Here is a 25,279-nt window from a genome sequence, read left to right as displayed (position 1 = left end):
AAAGGGAGAATGTGGCAGAAAGTTGGTTTCTATTTTCTCCTGTAGTATGAATGAGAAAACTAAAGCTCAGAGAAATTGAAAGGCCCATCCTTAGCCACATAACTAGTAAGGAACAGAGTCAGGATCTATTGCCAGATCCATCTGTCCTGTGCCTTTCCCAGTACATCACACCCTCCCCCTTCCAGCCGTTGTCTGCAGGGCCGGTTCATGAGCCTAGTCACCTTTTTCCAGATTCCAGGCACTTAGGTTCTTGAATTAGCTTCCCCCCACATCCTATCCCTACCCCACCCCGCACCCCCACCCCACCCCCACCCCACCTGGGTGAGGAGTCCCTTCCAGGGCTTCTAGAGCACTGTTTACTCCCACACTCCCCCAGGGTGGACTCACTCACCAGCTTTGCCGATTCATTCTTTTTGACCTAAGGCCAAGCCCTCTGAGGCAGTTGCTCAGGAGGCAGGTCCTCTCTCACTAGTTGTGCCCGTGAACCCAGCAGCTGTCTCCTAAGAGAGAGTTACCCCAGTAAGTGAAACTCACATGGGAAAACGTGGCCCATAGGGGGTGCTGGGGTGATGCAGGTTGCTTCAGTTCTACCTCAGAGGATACTAGGAACCAAAGAAAATGCTGGAAGGAGGACACAGACTTGGGTCCCTGGACTTACTGTTCTCCCGCAGGCTCCTCTCCCCTCCCTTCCATGTGGAATTGTTGGAACCTCGAGGGAGAAATGATACACCGAGCAATGAAGTGGGAGTTCACAGTATTTGCACTTTTCACAATCTAGCACCTTTGGCCTCCGGGGGAAAAAATTTCAAATTATATTGGAGCTTGAAAATAAAGATTTTTCACCTTTTCTTTTTTTTTTTTTTCCTGAAGTGTTGAGAGACCCTTCAAAATGGAATCTCATTCCAGATACTGTGAATCACACCATGCAGTGTTGTGTAGAGGTTTGCTCAGGGGCCTAAGCCTTGAGTAATGATACACTAAAAATCAGTGAGATGACAGAAAAGTGACAGCTCCTCATCTGCTATCAGTCACTGTGGCACCAGAGAACACAACCCGCTCCTCCTGATATGTGGCACCTCAAAGGATTTTTTTCCACGAAACAAATTATCCTGGAAGGCTATTAAGTCCCCATTCCCCATTGTTTTTTATTTAAAAGTCATAAGTTAAGGCCACGAAGACATGGAAGTGACAGTATATGAAAATTCATATTCCCACTAACAGATTTTGTGCCTTCTTTGCAGTGATAAAAATCACTTTGTTCTCCAGTTTGGAGCCTTGGGAAGAATCAAGCCATTGTGTAGATTACTTAAAATTCCACAGTGCCTGCACCATTTGGCCAAAGAATGCTAAAAATTTGCAGCTGTTGCTCCCACGAAAGGTTTCTAACAGGGGCAGCGGCTGCTGTTTAACACACAGCTGTTGTTAATTTGAGCTGAAGATTTTTAATTGCCTCTGTGTCAAGATTTATTAAATAACATTTTAGAGGAACAAAAACTATAATAGTCATATTAGTGGGATGCTGAAGAAAGAAAATAATTAGAATACAGCATTTTTGCCCTGAAAGCCAAGTCTGAAAATATCTTTCCACATCACCGGCTTCCAGCCATCCCAGGAAAAGAGTTTCCAGGTAAATCCGGCCACAGAAACCCCCGTGGCCTCTGCTGGAGCCCAGCCTCTTGTTCCCGTTACTCCTTCATCTGGAAGCACTTCTTTCCTGAGTGGCCTTCTCTCTCGTTCCCACACTCTCCTTTTCTGTTATCTCAGGAGACAAGAGACATAGTTTTAGCTATGTAACTTTAGTTAGCGATTGGCTGCTCCTTCTGAGTGCCCTGCATTATTTTTGCAGGATTTGTAATTGCTGTTTTCCTGTCTGTTCCAGCCAGCCCATCCGTGACAATAAGGAAGGACTGAACCCTTCCCATTTGCCTTAGAACATCCTCATGGAGGAGTGGGAGATAGAAAATGAGGGTTCCCTTCCCTGGATGTTCTGCCTAAGCACAGGGGAGGGGACAGGAGGCACTGCTACTAGTGAAGGGGTTAAGACACAACCTATGAAGCTATCCACAGCCACTGCAGCACAAGTTTGAACCCCAGCCAGGGAGCTACCCACATGATGCAGCAGACCTCTCCTCTCCACCTGCTGCTCCCCTCAGCAGTGTATTTCATCAGTCTTTAAAAAATAATAATAATAACGAGGGGCAACAACTCATGTCCCACAAGAGGGAAGCTCTTCCAATTGTCCCAAGAAAGGAACTTCAAGATCCAGGAGAAGTGCCAAATATGCCTTACATCCTCATGAGCATGCTAGAATCTCAATCGTGTTTTGCATTTCAGTGTTAAGCATTTCCTTTTAACAGAAAAACCTTAATCCAACAGGAATTTATGGAGTGCCAGCTGGTGCGAGGTGCTGTGCTAGCGCAGCAGAGGGTCTAGCGAAGGACCTGGAGAGCGAAAGCCACAGACGTCCAGGACACCCTTCAAAAGATTTATTTTATTTATGGTGGTGCAAGGGGTTAAGTCTCAGCCCTACAAAGCTATCTCTCGCCAGGACACCCTTTAAACCACTCACTCCAGCAGAGGCTGTGGTGAGAGGGCTGATTCCTGCAAGAGGGGGAGCAGCTGACGTAAGCCTCAGAGATCAAGAGGATCTTGCGAGAGAAGAAGCGCTGAGGACTTGGAAGAGCAATAGCCCAGCGGCCAGGAAAAATATGTCTTGTTGAAGGAACAGCATGTGGTTGCACATGGCAGTGTTGCACAAGGATAAGAAATGAAAAAGTTTGGAGAGCTAAAACGGGAGTAGATGGTGGAGGAGGGAAATGCCATTATTGAATACTGTGGAGCAGAGAAGTAACGTGCTTTCTCGGCAGGTCATCCTGCTGGCAGGTAGAAGTCCAAACCCCCATGCAGAGGCAGATGTGGGTTAAACACACAGAGCATGAGGACCTGAACTGTGGCCCTGTGCACCCGGTACAGCAGGGAAGAAAGGAGGGACCCCCTCTGAGAGCCAGAGTCCAGGCTTGAAGAACTCAGCTGGCTTCTTACTGGCTGTGCAGCCTGAGGTGCTGGAGTTAACTTGTCCATGCCTCTGCTTCCCCATCTGTAAAATGGGGATAATAGCAGTGTCTGCCTCATTGGGTTATCTTAAATGAATACACATAAAATCCTTAGAGAACTGACAGTAAGCACTTGATAAATTTTGCTATTATTATTTTCCCAGAGGTAAATTGTATGACTTAGCAACTAGTTGAACTTGGGGGGGGGGGGGGTAAGGGAATGAATCAAAGATGTAATGACCATTAAAGGAATATGACAGACACCCGGAATTAATAATAGTAGTCAAAAACAACAGAAAAATAAAAATCACATGGAGATATTAGCACGTGACCAAGGGTTACTCTGGGACCCCCAAACTTGCACACGCTAAAGGGAGCCAGCCAGCCATGTGCACAAACACAAAGCATACTCTCAGTGTAAATGAATTTTAATAGAATTAATGTGCCTAGGGAGACAAGCGAGGGCAATAGATTCCCAATAAACCACCCAAAGTTATGATTCTCCTAATGGGTAAATATCCAGCAGAGTTTGCCCAAAGCAGGGACACTGAAGTCTGAAAACTACCACAGGTCTAAGAAGCACCTTTTGGTGGGGAACCATAAGAAAGGGGTTTAAAAACAAAAAGATTCATTTTATTTATTTATGCATCCAAAAACTGGGATACAGGCCAGAGTTATGGGGGGGTGAGAGGATTCACCAGAGACAGAGTGGGGAACAGAACAGGCAGACTGACTGAAATACACTGCTGAGGGGAGCAGTGGGCAGACAGGAGAGGTCTGCTGCACCATGCGGGTAGCTCCCTGGCCAGGGATCGAACTCGTGCTGCAGTGGCTGGCGATAGCTTGATAGTGTTGAGACTTTAACCCCTGAGCCACTAGGGAGGCCCAGGAAAGTAGTTTTGAAGCAAGTGCTAGAAAGCTGGGGTAATGGAGCAAAAAATCAAAGTACAAGTCAAGGTAAAAACTGCCATTTTCAGCTCCCTCGTGTCTCTCATCCACATGTCTTTTCCTTGTCCCCCAAGTCCCTGGGGCAAGTCCAAAGGCAAGAAGGAAGTGAGCCATTCTCCCTTTGTCTCTCCTGACTTCACCTGGCTGCTCAGCTCCGCCTATGTTAAAATAGGTCCCCTCAGAGAGGGACCTTCTATAGAATAAGTATTTATAATCTTTAAAAGTGTTAGAGAAACAGAGGAACTGTGCCACACTGAAGGAGACCATAGACACGTGACAACTGAAGGCAGTGTATGTTCTAAACATGATCCATTGGCTTCAGCGGGCGTTACTGTGTCAAGGGGAACAACTTGGAATTCAAATGGGGTCTGAGGACACAGTTTATGCAGCAGGATGGGTTTGGTTCCTTATTTGAAGGAACTGGAATGATATGGACTCAGCCTGACAATTTATTCTGAAAGTTTTCCAAAATTTCTTTGTTGCTCTATTGACAACTCTTCTGTAAATGTGTGCTTGTTTGAAAATGAAAATTATTTTGAAAATTAACCATTATCCTTGGTTGAGCAATCACTATATGTCAGCACTGTGCTCAGTGCAGATTTAGTTCCCCAGGAAACTTCTCTGATTTGCATTTCTGCCCAAATGTAGTCAGGTCCCTCTCCTCTGCACCCCGATAGCATCTTCCCACTAGACCACTACATGACAATGGCCTGTGGTCTGTCAGTAACAGCCTCCTCCTCAGCTACAGGGAGTCAACTCTTTGTGGTCAAGAACTGCATCTCACTAGCCAGTGGAACCACAGCTCCCGGTAAATGGTCAGCATCAAGGCGTGCTTGCTGAAGGAAGCAGAGGCCTGCCCATCATGTTGACGAGTCAAAAATGAGTCACCAGACTCAGGATGCATGTCTGATTCATGACTTCTTTTCTAGGTGGCCCTGGATCCGGCAAAGGCACACAGTGTGAAAAACTGGTGGAAAAATATGGCTTTACATACCTCTCAACTGGTGCACTCCTGCGTAATGAGCTGGCAACAGAATCTGAAAGGAGCAAATTGATCAGAGACATTATGGAACGTGGAGACCTGGTGCCCTCCGTAAGCATCAGCTGCCTTCCCGGGACGGGGAGATATTCTGAAGTGCACAATTATTCTAAGCTGTTAGGTCAAAAGAAGCCCCAAGGGACAATAGCTGTACCGAATCTCTCTTTTCTGCGACAATCCAGAGGCAGGCAGGAGGTCCACAGCACACAGCCTATCTGCCAGCCCAGGTTCCTTCTGTCTTGTTGCTCTGTCAGCCTCTTAAATGCTAGCCTATTTCATAAGCTCCCCCTCAACTGGTCCCCACTTTAAAGTTAAATTCTTCAAAGCAGAGAGGAATGTGATAGAGCAGAGCCTAGAATTAGAATGCTCTGAAAAATAAAAATAACATTTTTGTCTTGTTCTAGGAAGTATGATAGCACTATCTTAAAATCTGGCATCTTCCTTGTATGATTTAAGAAAAGCATATCCCTTTTGTGTATTTTTTTCTTTCAAGTCATCATCCATCTCTGACAAGCTGCATGCCATAGATATCAAAAAATATTCATCCCAACGTCCTATGTGGGACCCTGTAATTAGGGCTTCTATGGCACAGTCCTGTGAGCAAACAGAACTTTATCTTTCCTCCTTGACCAACTGCAATGTAGAAGCCAGAATGGTCCTCGTGAAAAGAGACACAGGAGACATAACATTGCAGTTGCCTCTTTGCTGGCCTTGTTGTGCCCACTCTTTTCACAGCAGCCAGAATGATTTCTTGAAAATGTTTATCACATTGTAACACAGTCATGTGTTGCTTAGACAGGGGTAGCTTTTGAGAAAGCCGTCACTGGGCCATTTTGTCATTGTGCAGACATCTAGAGTATAATCACACCAGACCAGATGATGCTGTGGCCTGCTCCTTTCATGGGCTGCATATGTAGCCAGTGTGGGACTACCATCAAATGTGTGGCCCATCGTTGACAAAAACACAGTTAAGTGGCACAGGACTGTGTTCTCTTCCCCAGGACTTTCCAATGATTCCCCATCAAACTTACAATGAAATCTAGAATCCTTCCCATGACTCTGTTCTCCAGCTCCTTCTCCAAAACAATTTCCCATCACTGTCATCGTGCTCACTCCCACCTGGCCCTGGGTCTTGTCATTGTTCCTCACACAGGCCGGACTGGTTCCTGCCTCAGAGCTTTTGCACTTGCCATTTCTTCAGCCTGAGTGCTCGCTCTTCCTTCAGACATTCACGTAGTTTGCTCCCTTCATCTAGATCTCTGTTTAAGTATCAGAAGTTGTCCGAGAGGCCCTTCCTAACTACCCTGTCTGAAATAGGCATTCTGTTTCTCTTTGCCCTGCTTTAGTTTTGTTCCTAGCCATTCTCTCTAGGTCTTTTTTATTTTTAAAGGGACTTTAGATATTGTTGACATTCCTTTTTATTTTTTTAAAGATTTATTTATTTATGTATGCAATACCTGGGGTGGAGGCCAGAGGTGCGGGGAGCGGCAGGGATATGCAGATTCACCAGAGGCAAAGTGGGGAGCAGAACAGGCAGATCTACTACTGAAACACACTGCTGAGGGCAGCAACAGAGGAGACAGGAGAGGTCTGCTGCGCCATGTGGGTAGCTCCCTGGCCGGCCCCAGAGATCGAACTCATGCTGCAGAGGCTGTGGATAGCTTCATAGTACTGAGACTTAACCCCTTGCACCACCAAGGAGGCCCTAGGTCTTTTTTATGTATCTATTTTTTTCATCTATTATCCATCTTCCTCACTATATACAAACTCATGAGGAGTTAATCACAATTATCTAGGGATAGATTCTGACCATCCTTGTTGGCTACATTCCGTGAGCCTCTTTGCCAAAAGCTGGGGGTGCCAGGGAGCCAGAGAACAGGGAACTAACCCCACTTTGGCTGTTGATTGCATTTTTCCTACACCCATTCCCAAGCTTCCATGTATCTGCCCTCTCTTATTTTTCATAAGCATGGGTTAAATAAAAAGCTTTAACTGAGAAAGTGATACTGCTAGAAAATTCTACTTTGCATCTACTGAAAATCTTGTCAAGTTAGAAGATCTCAATTTTATACAATATTCACTAAAGGAATCAACAGTGAAATACATGTTATACTATACTTTGCCTGGTTTTAAACTGCCATTATGCCTAATTCATGGAGTGCTACTGTATGAGAAATGGCTGCCATATTTCATCTAATCTAAGATGCCATTATTTTAAGACATAACTGGGAAAAATATATCTACGAAAAAAGCACAAGCAATTAAACTGTGACCCAGCACTGATTATAAGATTCCTACCACTTCATCAACATTAACGTGTGCGTGTTGGGGGAAGAGGGTGATGAGACTGTGAATTGATGCAATAAGGTTATATTATTGCTGTGTGCTATTGACCATCGCTAATCCTTTCTGTTTCAAAGGGATGACTAAGGAGATCTGTGATAATCGTAGTGTTGTTCATGGAAGAGCTCAGGCCCTAACCCCTCTTCCTCTGCTCCAGGGTTTCATTCTAGAGCTCCTGAAGGAGGCCATGGTGGCCAGCCTCAACGACACCAAGGGCTTCTTGATTGACGGTTATCCTCGGGAAGTGAAGCAAGGGCAAGAGTTCGGACATAGGGTGAGCTGTTGTAACAAGTATCACAAAGCAAAATCGGGAACAACATTGAGGTTGGGGGTAAATTCAAAGTTTATTTCTTCTCCAATCGTGCTAATTAAAAACTTTAGGTTACAAGTGACAGGAACTCAATACAAACTGACCAAAAAAAGAAAAGAAAAAGATGGTGGTGGTGGTGATAGTGCTTGATTTTTTGGTTCAGGTAACTAAGGTCCAGGAGTGGTTTACACTTGGATGAATTCATGTATTCAAATATGTTCATTCATCATCTCAGTTTCTCCATCTCTTGGACTTTCCTTTGTGTTGACCTCATTTTCTCCCTATTTCAGGCTTATAGTCCACCATCTCAGCGATCTCTCAAAAAAATATTTCTGTTTTCCAGTGGGTCTAACTAAAGACAAAGGGGTGCTTTCATTACCCCTGGGTTAAGTCATGGGTCTTATCACAGAAACAGTCCCGTGGCCAGAGGGAAGGTAGGAGAGCAGGAGATGGAATAATATGCAGGAAGACCTTGGTCCAGCCTGGAGAAGCAGGGCAAGGATAGCAGTGGACTATGGGTACACAGCTGAACCACATAGACTGGGAAAGGGAAAGGAAATTACCCAAGGAAAAGTAAGGATGCCCTTAGAAGAAGGCAGGGAAATGTATACTGAATGATCTGAATCAAATACATGCACCAATTTGATCTCCCAACATCCCAACCTCCCTAAGGCCTACCCTTTCCTAGTGAAGAGGGTGTGTCAGGCCTCTTGCAGGGGAACAGCAGTAAGTAAAAGCCTTTGTAACACAACCATTTATTGGGCCTTCCCTGGTGGCGCAGCGGTTGAGCACTGGGCTGTGAGGCTGCCCGTAGCAGCCCCTGCAGCGCCAGTTCGATCCCCGGCCACCGGCAAGGGTCCCACAAAAAAAAAAAAAAAAAAAAAAAACATTTATTAAAACTACCCTGGGCCAGATCCTGTGCTACACATCTTACACCACTGCCTCTAATTTGACAAAATCCAAACAAGAGTGAGACAATTGTCCTCCTTTGTTTAAAAATAGACTCCAGAATATACAAGTATTAGTATTCATGCAGATACATATTTAGGGTAGTGTTAAAATATTTTCATTTGATGTATTTTTTAAACAACCCTTTTAGATAGGTAGAGAAGGTATTTTCCTCACATTAAAGGTGATGAATTAAGCACAGAGAGGTGACATGATTTGCCCATGGTCACACAGCCAGTCAGTGACAATATATTGGTGACAGCTGATTGTGGAAATAAGATTTGGAGGATCCCCCTCCATCCAGCTCTAACACTACAATGTTGATTAAGGTGAAATATACTTGTCTGTCTCCTGGGGTCTGGTTTGACCTCCTTCTGAATCTTTGTTTCAATTAACTCCCTAAATAAATGGTCTCTTAATAGCTAAAACACAATTGTTTGCCTTCCCCTACGTTCCTGCTTACAACCAGACTCAGAGAAAAATTGCCTTAACTGTTAGCAAGTATTGACATCTGAATATTAAGTCTTCCATAGATTGTTTTACATTTTTGTCTGTTCAGATCTTTTAGCCAGTATTCAGGCAGTGGATAAGGTTCTTGGGCGAACCATCTTAGTAACTAAGGAACAGGGTTATTTTACCTGATGCCACCTTAGAATTAAGACTTGTACAAGGCGGAAATTGAGGGGGAATGGAGAGAAGAGGAAGGTGTGTTTGGGTCTTAGAGGTACTCCCTACCTAGAGGGGATTGACTTATAATTAAAATACAGCAGGAGATGTGCTTGGCTGGCTGCTAAGGGCTTAACAATGTTTATTGAGGTTCAGGCTTCAGATGGCAGCACCCCAAGCAGTGAGTTCATACTTACTTGCCTGTGACTTTGTCTGAAAAGCCCGAGAGGGCTGAAAGTGGCCCAGGATCTCTTGCCTTTAAGTGTGGGAGGTGGGGGAGGGGTTGGGAAATGTTTTCAAAAATTTATTTTTGCTAATTGCTCTCAGAAGTAGTAAGATATTCTTATGACACCCCAAATGACCAAATGTAATAAATAAGATGTGTGGTACAGAATGTGCATCTCTTTGTCAACTACTTCTAAACAACAACAAAATTGTACTTCTCTTGGGTCTTTTTTTAAAATGGGTCTGAAGGTAAATCCCTGAATTTAGGCCAAAGGGTTCCAAATTGCTTGGAGTGGTAATGACACTCACATGGAGTCTCTCAAGGTAACCTCTTTAAAGCACATCACCCATGTGCTCTAAGAAAGGCTGGCTTTTCACCTCTGCTGTATGTTCGCATGACCCTGGGCAAGTCACTTTGCTTCACATCATTCCTCTATAAAATGGAGATGATAATAATAGCCGCCAAACCTCTTGTAAAGGATTTTTTGAACATCAAATGATATACATTACTGTGTTTTCTGAGCTATAAAAGGCTAGAAGAGATTATCTAGATGGCCACTCATTTTTGCTTTTGTTTTAATAAAAGGAAAGGCCATGTAGAAGTTTAATAACAACGTATGTATCTCCTCCGTACCTGGGAGACCCAGTATGACTGAGTAACTCACTCACGTGGCTCTAGATGTCAACTTTTGGTTGTTGCTATTGTTTGATATTAGTTTATTTAGGGGTTTCATTTACACTCATCAACAGGTTTTTTGAATTTCTCACATGCTTCTTCATTCATTAGTTCATTGAGTTCTGGAGGATGACTCAGGTTACCTTGGTCAGCCAACCATTTTCAAAACAAGTCCAGATTTTCTGAAAGAGTTTTATTCTTTTCTGCTACTTCTCCTAATAAAGAAGAGGAGAGATCACTAACAGCTTTCACACTTTGCATAGCACCAACTCATCTTGTGTGTTCAATTTTGTCCCAACTTCTGGCAGACTTTAAGTAAACAACATCTCCCAAAGCTTCCTGTGCAAAATTGCTATTTCCCACTCTTCTAATACTATTTTCTGTTGATAGCCATTCACATTTTTCTGTGAATTTATGCCCTGAAAGCATAGAAATGCCCATGTGCACCATGCAGTTGGCAGCTCCCCACAGCCCCACAGCCACTGAGGACATCGAGGTGGCACACAGGCTGCAGGCTGCAGCTGGCTGCTCAGCACCAAGTGCTAGATGCCATCTTCAGTAGATAAGCTAAGACCTTGGAGACTGGGGAAGTCAGCTAGGGTGTTTACTGGGAAAAAGAGATAAGGGGTAAGTCTCCCTGGAATAGACCCTTACAGAAGCCTCTGGTTTTATTTGTTTAATCATACCTCATACAAAACTGTAAGTCTCTGCTCCATCATACCTTTCTCCTTTGTTTATAACCCAGTCACAGAGAGCTAAAGACATTAGACAGCATACTGGTCTACCCCTGGTCTTTGGGTATGTAAGAACTGAAATCATTCACATGATCTTCTCTAAAGTAAAGCAAAACTTCCTTTCCCACTGTGGCAATCTTTCAGAAGGGTTTTTTTTAGATGTGACACAGAAGAGCTTGGGAATGAGAAAGTCATCAACATAATGACTGAAGTTTCAAGCATGCAAAATTCCATGATGCCATTTCAAGAAACATATGAGTCCCCATCAGGATTGAACAAATAGCATTCAAGTAATATGTCTGCAAAGACGTCTTTTACACACTGCTGGAAGGAGTTTGCAAAGCCCAAATGCAACATTGATTTGTCCCTGTGAACAATAACTTTAGAAGATTCTAATGTCAGTTAGGCTTCTGTGCAAGAGAACATATCCACCATCCAACACAAACACCTGCTTTTAACCCAACTGGAAGATCAAACATGCTACAAATACAGAACAAGCCACTATTGATTCATTTATGCCCTGCAGGGACCCCATCATTTGATCAGTTCCCTCCAAATTACAGTCAAGTAATTAATTTGAAATTTTGCAAAGATAAATATGGACACACGATTTTCCCCAGAGAATGAGTGCCATCATCCTGGCTGAGAACACAGCAAATGTCTCTTGAACACCCGTCAGGTCTGCAATGATATTTGAAGCCCAGTCAGGCCTGTGAACAGTTTTAACCAGCCTACAAACTCCCACCAGCCTTTCTGTTTCACAGATGTGCCTGATGCTGAGGACCATCTGTTATTGAAGAAAAATTCAGCTCAGTTAGTTAAGCTGACACTTGCCTACCTCTGAGTTCTCAGAGATGCAAGTCCTTTGAGGATTTGCTTCTCCACATGAACTCACTAAAGACCAAACCAAAATTATGTCCACAGCTTAGGTAAATCCATGGGTAATTTCTCCATCACCTTTTAAGGGGATGAAAAATCAAGTCTGATTTTCCCCCCATTGAATTAATGATTTCGCCTTTGATATCCAATATGGAAGAGAAGTACACATGTGTGCTTGCATGTGTGTTTGTAGGTGTGTGTGATGGGGCAGAAGGAATGAATAGAAGGAGGAGTTGGGGTTTCCCATCAGCATTCCCATCTCCCACCCCAACCAAGAACCCCTAACTTTGATTTTGGTGTTAACAGGCCTGTATTCAGAGCCTGGCGTTGTAACTTACTGGCATGTCATTTATCTTTCCATATGTCAATTTCCTCCTCTATAAATGGACATTGAAAATAGCCTCCTTGACACTTGTTGAGAAGTTTGGATGGGTTCCTTGAAAAATGGCTTACGCATTTATAAGCCAGAATATGTTGTTTAATAAATTTTTGTTACAAACTTTTCAAAGTTATGTGTATTTTTTCTGACTATAGAAATAAAAATTATATAGATATAATACAGAAAAGCATAAAACAAAGAATAACTACCCAGAGAACACACCTATTAACCTTTGATGTATGTTCTTCTAGTCTTTGTTCTACCCATTTTTATATAGTTAAAACCAATCAGAATACATAACTAAAAGAATAATGGCTGTTATTTTTTGAGCACTCAAATCGTGTCAAGAACTGAACTAGATGTAATTTTATTCATCTTTACAATCTTTCAGTAGGTATTATTAGCCCCACGCTATGGATTATCATCATCTCCAGAAGGGGTGTGTGCTTAGCCTGACTCCCTTGTGTGAAATTGAAACGCTTTCCTCTATTAACCCAATCTTGTGCTCAACAGCAGCCAAACAAAACACATATTAACAGAAGTGAGGTGTATACCTTTGCTCTTGGCTTTTCCCTCCCTGGAGCCTCTTAACTGAAATCCTGCACTTAGCCTGAATATGCACGTAATTTCCCAGATTTTTGTAAGTGATGACATCGTTATCCCTCTGCCTAACTACTTTCAACTCTCTCCTAACACCTTTCATCTACAGATCAGTGATTCTGTTTATAAATACATTCTCATCTTCACGATGAGTTCTTAGAAAGAACTTATGAGTTGGCCAAGAAAATGTCTAGTTGGTGTGTTCTAGTTGGAATTGTGGGGAACCTTGTAGATAGAGAAGTACAAGGGGAAATTCCCCAACCCCTCTGGGTTCTTCTTAGGCTGATCAAACAACCAATTAATATCTGACAGAAGAGTAGGAGAAAAAGATTAAATTTAGTTACATACCTATGGAGAACTTTCATGCCTGTAAATTCTAGAGTGAACGTGACAAACTGGGGATTTAGATCTTGAGCTAAGGGATGGAAGGGTCTGAGGCATCAAGGAGCGAGATGGGGGGGCCTCACATGAAAAGAAGGGGATGGCTTCGTATGACCAAACCTTGCTTCTGTATGCTTGCCCTGCCTTAATAGGTTTCTCCAATTAAAAAAAAAAAAAAAAGTAGGTGATTTGTGGAGATCACCTTAAATACAAGTAATATCCATTCTTTAAGGTAATGCTAACAGTTTACCTTAAGAACCATGCAACCTTGACTGACCTTAGCTTCACGTGCCAAGGTGACCTATACTGGAAAAAAACCTGCTTGGGCCATCTTGAAAATTGCCTATAGGAACATTTTGGGGGAAGTCAGTCCTACAGGAACCACCTTGGCGTTTTCCACTGGAGATTTTCTCTTCTCTTCTTCTGACTTCTGGCTCGTTATTGAACTTTGAGCTGTGCCATGGTGGTATAGGCATGGCAGTGAGTATTATCATAATCAGGGTTGTATGTCTAGGAATTCTAGAATGAACCAAATAACCCTCCTCTAATGAGGCATCCAAAGGATTACCTCAAGGGTGAGTGCAAGTGGGAAGTAGGTGTGTATTATGTTGTTAGCCAGAGAGGCCTTACTTCCCAGTACAGTGAGACTGGTAAGTGTGCTGGGACATGTGATTGGGCTGGAAGCCAAGCTGGGTCCTTGACTCCAAACCCAAATCTGACCAATGGGGGACTGCATGGCTCAAAGAGATGAGTCTGTTTCCAGGTCCACATTAAGTAATACTGTCTCCATTTATGTAATACCCAAAATGGGCCAAGTTCTTAAGTATCAACTCATTTATTCTTCACAATCATCCTAGCAGGTGGAAACTATTATTATCCTCATTTTAAAAGGAGAAAACTGAGGCACAGAACAAGATAGCTGCAATTCTCAACAAAAGAGTTTCTGGAAGGCATGACCCTGCTCACTGTAAATATAGCCCAACTGGCATCCTGACTTAATCTGAAGAAAACTTAAGTTTTAAGGGGTCAGAAGAGAGCAGGGTTAACTCCTCCTTCTGCCACCATTGAGCCATCCAACACGGCCATGATCACAAGTCAAAGGGCTTCTCCCAGTAGGTTGCTCTCTCGCTCTGGGGACAAGGGTGAGTACTGGTCCCAATTAAATCCCAAGGGGCAGCTTCTGCAAAATAAAATTGGCAAGTATGACCTCTGACTCTCTCACTTCCTTTCCCACTTCCTGCCCTCCACTCCTGGCTCCACTGGGACACAAGCATCTGGTCTGAGCCCATTCTGAAGCTTCCGGGACCCTCCATTAGGGTGAAGTTACCAAACTTTGGAGTTACACACAGCTTGGCTCAGGACTGTCACTAACTAGTCCTCAGTGACCTTGGGCAAGTTAGGCTCTATGAACCTCCATTTCTTCCCCCACAGGGGTGCTGAAAGGGTTAAAGAGATAATTGCATGTAAAAACCCTTCCCACATTATGGTCAGCCTGAAATGTGGCTGCTGGTGGGTGTTTCCACCCTTCCAAGCCATTTGATTTCTAACAGAGGTCCCTGAGGACCCAATGGCTATGAAAACCCAATAATGCTGGTGGCAGAATTCCAGGGACACCAGCAGGGTGATGTTGGGGGCAGGGAGTTATCCCCAAGTCTCTGTGATCCACTGAGACATGGACAGGATCTTTACATTCTGGCTCACATGATGTTAAGGGCTAATCACAGCCCAGGGAATAAGCAGCAGAGCCTGGAACCAGAGGGCTGCACTAAGACACTTTTCTAACGGTATAATCGAAGTGTTTTAGGGGGAAATGATATTTCATTCAAACATTTCTTTTATGTTAGATATTAAGTACAGCAGTGATATCAACCACTTCCAGGTGGCTCGAGAGTTTTTTTATGTAGGAAGGTAGGGCCCATTCCAGGAGAGACAAGTCAGGTCAAAGCCCATAGTCTTGGCATGAGGAAATGGCCTGATTAGAGCAGCTTCTCAAACTATTATTTTGTGAAGATTTGCCTGAGGATCTTCTACAAACCCGAGGTGTGATTGTCTGAGACTGTCAAGGATGGCGTTTGAGACTACATTTCTAACAAGTTCCCAAATCATATCAGAGCCGCGGTGCCTGAACCCCTTTGAGTACCAACATGGGAGATGAGGCTACTTCTCAGCCTGTGTTCAGTTTGGTCCAGAGGACAATTCATTTCCTACCAGCTCCTGCTCGGATATTCATATCTCTGTTTGTACCTAAATAAGTCCCTTAATTTTTCTTCCCTGTCCCCAAGACTGGCCTAAAAACCCCTGAAATTTAAAAATCAGCCTTATCTTCCCAGATAACCCCCCGGGGAGACTGCTCCAGGGAACCCAACTCTCTATCTTGGCCAGAGGCTGCCTCTCCAGCACGCCCTCTGCTGGTGGAAAAAGGTCATTTCCTTCTACACCATCATTGAACCTTTCTTGCTGTTCAGATGCTCTGTTTTTCCTCCTATTAAAGCAAGCAAAAAATATTGCATGCATTACATAGTATGAGATTTTGTTCACTTTACTATATTTTGGAGAATTTTTCCACTCTGTTCCTTGATTACATCCTTCAGAGGGATAGATAAACATTTGATAATGCTCACTAGCCACTTATGTTTTCATGTGGCCTAGGAGTCCTCCCTGCCCTGACTTAGTTACTATCCATTCCACATACTTTCAGTGGGAGGGGACAGCAAGATACTCATTGACTCATAGCCATGCCTTTGCAAGATCAGGAGTTTCTTTTGATTCAGGGTTGCAGTTGGTAATGGAGGCAACACAGAGACATCGGGAAGGAGAGAACACTTAAGAAAAGGATGGGGGAGAGAAGATCCATCCGACTTTTCTTATCACTATCCTTCATACATTATAACATTTCCTTTTTTTTAAGGTTGATTTATTTATGCATACAAGAACTGGGGTACAGGCCAGATGGGGGGGGGGGTGAGTGGATTCACCAGAGACAGATTGAGGAGCAGACAGGCAGATCTGCTGAAATGCACTGCTGAGGGGAGTAGCGGGGGAGGCAGGAGAGGTCTGCTGCACCATGTGGGTAGCTCCCTGGCCACGGATCGGATTCGTGTACAGTGGCTGCCGATGGCTTAATAGCGCTGTCCTTAACCCCTGCTCCACCAGGGAGGCCCTCATTAAAACATTTCTTTAACCTCCTACTTTATGCAAGAGGTGGGAACAGACACTGAGCACCCCTAACCCCTGCTCATCAAGAGCTGGCTGGCAGCCTGACACAGGAAAGCAACACAACAACTGATACTTACTGAGCATTTGCTGTAGATCAAGCAACATACTTTCATTATCTTATTTAATTTTATTCCATCTTCACAGCAATTCTGTAAGCATTGGCATTGTATGAATGAAAAACAGGTGCAGAAAAGTTGAAGTTAAGTGGCAATTTTGGTTAATGATCAAGTTAGCTTAAAATAACAATTTCTTTTCTTTAATAGGCTTCTGGGTTGATGGACTTGGCTGCCTGGTTCTCACTTGGGGTCTTTATAAATTGCTGCCAGAGTGTACACTAAGTGTACACATCTGGAGCTGGGCTTGGGTGTCTAAAACAGACAAGGGCCAGCTGGGCCTCTCTGTCCACACGGCCTCTCCATGGAGCTAGCTTGGGCCTCCTCACAGCTCAGTCAGCAGCTGACCAGGCAGAACTAAAATATTTCTTATGATCTTCCTTCTAAAAGCATGTGGCAGCATTTCCACTGCCTTCTGTTAGACAAAATCGTTACAAGTCAGCTCAGATTCAAGGTGGTAGAAGAATGGGTTCTGTGGCTAGCAGGGGAAGAACTTAAAGTTAGTTCACCAAGACAGGGAATTGAGGAAGACTGTCTTGAAGTCAAATCACCACAACAGGATTTGACCCTGAGAGCATGGCTTTAACCTTTGCATGCTTAACCATTGTGCTCTCCTTACCCGTGCGTAAAACGTGGTCACACTATGCTACCAGCCACTAGCAACAGATAAAATATTAGCACAAAGGAGGAAGTGATCAGCTCTGCCACAGTAGGTCAAGGAAGGTTTCCAGGAGGAAACCACACACACACACATGCACACATGCACACACCTCCCTATGGTGTGGAGGACAGATTGAGTCTGCCCTGGGTATCATATAAAACCTGCATTACGTGAGGTGACTTAAAAGCTGAGGGCAAGAGATGGCTGTGAGGCAGCATATGGAAAACCACTGACCTGGACATGGGGAGCCATGAAGTTCAGTCCCATTTCCACCGTGATGAGGTTCTAAGGCCTTGAGATCAGTCAGAAAGCCAAGAAGGGAAAGAACCAGGGCCTGCAGCCTTTCCAGAGCCCCTCTGTGGAGTGTCTGACTGTCGTGTCCTCCACCCCTAGATTGGAGACCCGCACTTGGTGATCTGTATGGACTGCTCGGCGGACACCATGACCAACCGCCTTCTGCAGAAGAGCCAGAGCAGCCCTCGTGCGGGCGACAGCACCACCACCATCGCCAAGCGCCTTGAAACCTACTACCGAGCGTCCATCCCGGTGATCGCCTACTACGAGACGAAAACTCAGCTACACAAGGTGAGTCCTTTTGCTCCCCACCTCGCCAAAATGAGCCTGTTGCAGATTCTTTTCAAGAGACAAGAAGAAAATAGGGAACATTCTCATTAGGGAGGCTGGGAATTCCAGCCTCAGAGAGCTGAAAATTTGGGGGCAAAACGCGACCCTTATTCTCTTCACATTGAGGTCAGTTAAAATTGAATATCTGTCATGATATGGAACCTACAATTTGTATAAAGGCCGTGTGGGTGCTGAAAACAACTCCTTTTTCCAAGAAAGTGGGAGGGAGGGAGGAGGGAGAGTGACTTTTTCTGTGTGACCTCTGACCTCTGCTGAACAGGATGATCCAGAAGATATCTTTGAGATCCAAGATTCAACAACTTTGAATTTCTAGATTTTTGCATTTTTCATAATCGACACCTGCCTCAGCCTCAATTTATTGCAGTAACTAATGCAATTAGGTAGGAGAAGCAGCACATGGGCCAGAAAAGCAGGTAATTAAATGAAAGAAGATACTGTGGGGGCACGGGAAGTGTCAACTCAATGATCATCAGCAATAAACCGTGCTGAGTCACCACTGATTTCAAGAGGTTCGGGAAACTACCTAGTCCACATTCACTTGTTCACTTAGATAAATATGTGTCAAGCATCCCAATGAGCCAGCCACCCATGGCCCTAACAGGTTCGGAAGCAGATAATAAGAAACATTTTTTGCCTCCTAAAGTTTAGGGTTTTAGTTAGGGGATATGGACAAATTGATATTCACATTATGGGGTTAATGTTATGGCAGTTTCCCAGAGAAGTCAGACAGCACTCAGAGGGGTAGAGAGATTTATTTGTCGCACTGGAGGGCTCAGTAAGATATCTCCCAAAATTCTGAACCCTGAATTGCAGGAATGATAAGGATTTTTGCAGTTCGTATGTGGAAGCTTGTCACCTTTCATAGACTTTCTTTCTAGTTTGGGAAGGGGGTCAAGGTAGCCGTAGCTACCCCTATGGGCACGCAGCACACAGGAACTTTTCCTCCAGCAAGCAGCAGAATCCAAGCAGCAGACTTAGCAACTTCCTGCTTCATTAAGAGAGCGCAGAGTGAGTTCTGGAGTCCCTTGATCTAAAGGGAATGGAAAGGGATTGAAGAAGGTTGCTGAGGAGAACTAAGCTGCTGAATCCCAGGGAAGGGGGTGCGGTGAGGAGAGCAGGGCAAGCCACAAGGAAGAACTCCAAATGAAAAAGGTCAAGAGCGGCAAGGATCTCAACTTGGCTATGACATAAAGTGCCAAGGAAATGAGGAATAAGAAATGGGAGTGGACCAGAACAGATGACTGGACCGAGAAGATGTGTCTGTGTACACAGTGGAATACTACTTGGTGATCAAAAAGATAAACTCATGCCATTTGTGGCACCATGGATGGAGCTAGAAGGGGTTATGCTAAACAAAATAAGTCAAAAGGAAAAAGGTAAATATCAGATGCTCTCACTTATATGTGGAATATAGAGAAGCAGAACAAAAGGTCAAGAAAAAAGACAAAACTTGCAAGCTGACCATAGATCTGAGGCACATAGCAGGGGAGGGGACGGGAGAGGGGTCAAAACAGGGCGGGAAGAGCATGGGGGATTAGGATGATGGATCACGGGTGCTACGGTGGTGGGAGAACTATGGGGACTACACCTGAGGGTAGAATCAAGTACTGTAAAAAAAATTAACAACGGGGTCTCCCCGGTGGCGCAGCGGTTGAGTGCTGGGTTGCGAAGCTGCCCAGGGCCTCTGCGGCGCCGGTTCGATCCCCGGCTGCTCCCCGGCCACCGGAGGAGGGTCCCACATGGCGCGCAGACCTCTCCTGCCGCCCGCTGCTCCCCTCAGCAGTGTACTTCGGTCCTTCTGCCTGCTCTGCTCCCCGCTCTGGCTCTGGTGAATTCTCTCACCCTCCCGCGCTTCTAACTGTACCCAGTGCATGTGTAAACAAAACAAACAAACAAACAAATAAATAAATAAAACATGCCTCTATTTAAAAAAAAAAAAAAAATTAACAACGATAAAAGAAAATAAATTAGTATTTTTTTTTAAAATAGAGAGATGGGAGTGGTGAGCCCAGCAAGGACCAGATCAAGATGAGTCTATCATAGGAGTAAATAATTGTCCTGAGGATGTTGGGAACTACTGAGAACAAACATGAAGTGTGAATTTAGAAAACTCACCCCAGGACCTCCCTGGTGGTGCAGGGGTTAAAGACACAGCACTATCAAGCTATCACCAGCCACTACAGCCTGAGTTTGATCCCTGGCCAGGGAGCTGACCCACATGGCGCAGTAGACCTCTTCTGTCTGACCTGCTGGTCCTCTCAGCAGTGTATTTCAGTAGATCCACCTGTTCTGCTCCCCACTCTATCTCTGGGGAATCCTCAGCCCCCGCACCTCTGGCCTACACCCTAGTTCTAGTATGCATAAATACATAAATCTTTTAAAATAAATAAATAGAAAGCTCACACTATCCGTTTTATGGAGAACAGATCCTAAGAAGGTAAGGCCAGGAGACCACTCGGAGGCTGGGACTGTAATCCAGGAGTTAAGTCCTGTGGACCCACAGCAGACTAGGGAGAATGAATGTCTGCTTCTGTTCTTCACAGAAAGTTAATCAATCAACCAATAGCTAACAAACTTGTCTCTGAGGTAACTTCATTATCATTTCCTTGGGGGGAACTGTTGATAATGAATTCTTCTAAACCTATTAATGGCCCATTTTCTGTAATCTTAAGAATTTAGCACTGGGTCTAGAAGACTGAAAGGTGCCCCTTGCTTTAAACAGGTATGTCAATTATGTCATCACCAACTTCCGGGGGCCCAGCAGACATTGTTAACCCATCCAGTCACTCTTTAATGCCGTGTCCACATGTGTCCTCCATGTTTGTGAACACAGCACTACTGGGAGCTACTGCCAATTGTAGGACTGAATGTGCAGGAGCACATGGGTACAGAACTTACCTATGCTATGCTTTGTGGACCTCTGGTTGTCACAGAAAACAAAGACTTAGCTCATTGCAAACAAGCAAACAAAATGTACTTTACTTAAGTCAAGGTCTTAAGAGTTCAGGGTTGTAAAGAAATTGCCGCAATTAGTGAGAAGTCTTTCTTGTGCACAGATTAGTGCACAGATTTCCACCCTGTGCAGCGTGGAGCACACTCAGAAATCATCTGGACAGAAGGGAATTTCTTTCAAGATTTGGAGAGGCGAGAAAAATCCCTAAATAATTCACAGTTTAACAACTTTCAGAGCCAGGAAATCCCTTTTATCTCTCTGTTGTATTATTTCCACCTAAATTCTATATACTCACAAATGACAGGCACATGGATACAGAGCTAACCAAGCACTCAGATAAATTCAATTTCTGGAATCCCCCTTACAAATATCTAAGTTGAAGAAAGTCTCCAGTCCCACTGGACTCACGTCCTCCATTTCTTCTGTATTTTTCTAGTAAGTTAGAAATAGGAAAAGATGCCCTAGTGGGGTGTAGGGAGAACCACTCTTGACTTTTGTAAATCATGACCCTGTAGCAGAAGGACAGATGTCTGTTTTTCTAGTCATGTTCTGTGTCAAGAGCAGATAATGGGGGCCTCCCTGGTAGCGCCACGGGTTAAGATGCAACCTATGAAGCTATCCGCAGCCTCTGCAGCACAAGTGCAATCCCCGGCAGGACAGGGAGCTACCCACATGGCTCAGCAGACCTCTCCTGACTCGCCCGCTGCTCCCCTCAGCAGTGTACTTCGGTCAGTCTGCCTGTTCTGTTCTCCATTCTCTCTGGTGAATCCTCTCACCACCACCACCCCCACACACCTCTGGCCTGTACCCCCCCCCCCAGCTTTTGTATGCATAAATAAATCTTTTTTTAAAAAAAGAGCAAATAATGGAATCTAGTTCCATTGGCAATAATTAACAATCCAAGTTTTCAGAATTCCTGTGACTATTCACCTTTTACTTGTTCTCAGTGGATATTGTAGTGGGAAGTTGGGAGAGGCTATTTCAAGGCCAGATTCCATGCACCAGAAAGCAAGGGGGTTGTTGTTTCCCTTGGGAGTCTCTGAAAATCAAGAAGTTAAGTGGGGGAGAGCATTAGCAGTGAGTTAGTGGTGCTAGCAGTGTTAATACTGTCACGTGTTCACATTAGCGACTGAGGTTAGATTTATTTGAAAGAATTTTTTTAAAATCACTGAAGTAATAAATGTTCTCTATAAAAAGCCAAAAGTAATGCTATATCTACATATAAGTATATGTAGATGCATATATAAATGCCTATATAAAGCAATTAACAATGCCCCTTCCAACCTAACGCCCCTCAAATAAACAGTATAGTTTATTACATAATTTTTACCTCTTTTCCTCTCTCTCCCTTCCCTCTTCTCTCTCTTCCTCCCTCCCTCCTCCTCCTGCTATTTATGCTCCTGCTCCTCCACTTCCTCCTCCTTTGCTCCTCCCTCCCAGTTCATCCCTCTGACATCAGTCTATCTACTCTATAAAACACGCACACCCTACTTCTGATTTCATGAAAATATTATATCCCGTACACATTTCTCTGAAACATTTGGAGGTCAACACATAATGCAGTCATGCTTTCCTTTTAAAAGTTATATAATATTTCATAATATGGATATTCAATTGTTTGTTCAGCCATTCTGTTTCTAGTTCATTTTGGTGGATTTTGCCTATTACAATTACATAGTAAGCAAGCACCCTTATGCGTTTGCTTCTAGATTAATGCTCTGTTTATTTTAAGCAGAAGCTTTATTTTTTTAAAGATTTATTTATTTATACATACAAGAGCTGGAGGTGTGGGGAGGGTGAGAGGAATCACCAGAGACAGAGTGGGGAACAGAAAAGGCAGATCAACCGAAGTACACTGCTGAGGGGAGCAGCGGGCGAGTCAGGAGAGGTCTGCTGTGCCATGTGGGTTGCTCCATGGCCGGCCAGGCCAGGGATTGAATTCATGCTGTAGAGGCTGCGGACAGCTTCACAGGCTGCGTCTGTGCCACCAGGGAGGCCCCTTAAGCAGAAGCTTTTTAATCAATTCGTTCATACTCCCTTTTCCCTCTGCCCTGATTCTGCCTGAGCAGAATCTGCCCTGAGCAGAATTCTTTGTTTCTTTTGTTTTAAAGAGTTATTTATTTTTGCATACAAGAGCTGGGGTACTTGCCAGAGGTGTGGGGAGGGTGAGAGGATTCACCAGAGATAGAGTGGAGAACAGAACAGGCAGATCGACTGAAGTACACTGCTGAGGGGAGCAGCGGGTGAGTCAGGAGAGGTCTCCTGTGCCATGTGGATAGCTCCCTGGCCAGGGGTCGAACGCATGCTGCAGTGGCTGCGGTCAGCTTTATAGGTTGCATCTTAACCCCTTGCACCACCAGGGAGGAACCTCAGCAGAATTCTTTGAAATAGGGAAAAACCTTGGGACTTCAGATTCCTCGATGCCGGGCCCTTTTTATTGATGCTCCACCTCAGCTGAGTTCACATCTTGCTTCTGAGTTTGCAGTACTCCCCGCTCACCCACGGGTTCAGTCAGAACTTGCCTGTGTTGAGGGCCACTATCAGTCTGGACTTGGAGACAACCTGTCTCCCACCTGCCTGCTTGGGTCTGTTAAAAGAAAGGGGCAAGGAGAGGTTTAGAGGTGCCCTGTGGTTCTGTGCTCACACTTGACAAATGAGGCATAAATCTTCCATCTGTCTCTGAGAAACTTAAGAAACTCGTTCTTCCTGACTCTGCTGGAAGTAGTCTTCCCTCCACACCCTCCCTTCCTGATTATCAGGCCTTGCCTGGATTCCTGCAATGACCTTGTGATCTGGCACGCTATTCTCTGCACCCTGTGGTCCTGTTGAAATGAGTTATGCTCACTCATGCTTGTATCAGCAGGCAGAAGAGGACTCCAGACCTTTGTATTCTTCCTCTCTGGTTGCTTTGATCACATAGCAAGTTTTGCCTGTGTCCATCACGGGACTATTCCTTCACAGGGCTTCACTTTAATTCTGAACCTTCTGGAGGTCATGGATTCTACTACCCGAGAATTGATGCTATTCCATCAAACTGACATATTCAGCAGGCTTCTGGGGCCCCTCTAGTGTCCAAAGCATGGTGCTTAATTCTGGGAATTCAAAGAGGGAAAGAGATGCATGAAATCTGCACAGCAAGGTGGTAAGTGCAGTAACAGGATTTACAGAATGCACCAGGTCTTATGGAGCTAGCCTAGAGATGTAAGTGCAGGCTTCAAAGAGAAGAGGATGTTTGGGTTTTGAAGGATGAGAAGTTCATGGCAGACGGAGGAGCGGGAACAAAGGCACTGACACATGATGGAGCCCAGTAAAGCTAGCAGAAATGTAATGTCGAACAGATGAGCTAAAATAGTGGCGGATTCGACTGAAAAGCATGGCTGGTGGAAGACTGTGAGGACTTCAAATCCATTCATTCATTCATTCCTCCTTCATTCAATACATTTTTTAGACCAGCATCGTCCAATAGAAGTATAATGGGCCATGTAATTTAAAATTTCCTAGTTGTCATAGTATTTTAAAAGACAATAAAAAATAAATGAAATTCATTTAAAATTATATTTTATCTATTATAGTAGCCTAAGTATTATCATTTTGATGTGCAATAATATAGAAAAATGAATGAGATAGTTTTACATTTTTTTAACTAAGTCTTTCAAATCTGGTACTTAAGGTTACCTTAATTCAGATGCTAAATTTTCATCCAAAATGCTAGATTTTTATTTGTATTTCATAAAATTTACTATTAAAAAGGCAGGTTTCACATACCCAAGTTGTTGTAGTATAGTTTTTAATGTTCCAATAACAGAGTCAAATATCTGTCTTTAAAGTTAGACTTATTTTAATTACATAGAATTACAAACTCAGTTCCCCAGTTGTACTAGCCACAGTACAGCTGTTAAGAAACCACATGGTGGCTAGCAGCTGCTGTACTGGATAGCACATTCCAGACTGTTCTAGAAAGTTTGAACTTAATACTGCAAATAATGGAGGGAACCATAAGTTGTTATTAGCAGGAAAATGGCTGATCATAACTTTTAGAAAGAATAGATTTTTTTTCATTTCTATGAAAAGTCAGACTTAAATTTCAGACAGAATTGGGAGGAGGGGAATGGAGGAAAGATAATATCATGTGATATTTTATTATTTTCTATAATTTTGTTATTAAGGCAACCTTGGTTTACAACTCTACATGTGATTCAGAAACATAGGCTCCCACCTCTTCGGTGGGCATGACCACACCATGGAACATTTGATTTCATATTTTTAAAGATTTATTTATTTAGAGCCTTCCTGGTGGCACAAGGGATTAAGTCTCAGCACAATGAGACTGTCCGCAGCCACTGAAGCATGAGTTTGATCCCTGGCCAGGGAGGTGACCCACACGGAGCAGCAGAGCTCTCCTGTCTCACCCGCTGCTCCCCTCAGCAGTGTATTTCAGTCAGTCTGCCTGTTCTGTTCCCCACTCTCTCTCCGGCGAATCCTCTCATCCTGCCCCCCCCCACTTCTGGCC

The 25,279-nt window shown here is 44.0% G+C and overlaps 1 protein-coding gene across 3 annotated transcripts in view; it reads left to right on the top strand.

Annotated features, from left to right (window-relative positions):
• The window catches only part of AK5 (adenylate kinase 5), a 271,283-nt gene that overhangs the window by 237,492 nt on the left and 8,512 nt on the right, over window positions 1-25,279 (top strand). For all 3 annotated transcript variants that reach the window (XM_054691447.1, XM_054691446.1, XM_054691445.1), the window contains exons 11-13: window positions 4,931-5,094; window positions 7,541-7,657; window positions 17,565-17,756. In XM_054691447.1, coding sequence (XP_054547422.1) covers window positions 4,931-5,094; window positions 7,541-7,657; window positions 17,565-17,756 — 473 coding nt within the window. The remainder of the gene's footprint in view (window positions 1-4,930; window positions 5,095-7,540; window positions 7,658-17,564; window positions 17,757-25,279) is intronic.

This window comes from Talpa occidentalis, unplaced genomic scaffold (genome assembly GCF_014898055.3).
Source record: "Talpa occidentalis isolate TD23 unplaced genomic scaffold, MPIMG_talOcc4v2.1 talOcc4.9, whole genome shotgun sequence".
In the NCBI taxonomy this organism is placed as follows: domain Eukaryota; kingdom Metazoa; phylum Chordata; class Mammalia; order Eulipotyphla; family Talpidae; genus Talpa; species Talpa occidentalis.
This window is presented reverse-complemented; position numbering and strand designations above follow the sequence as displayed.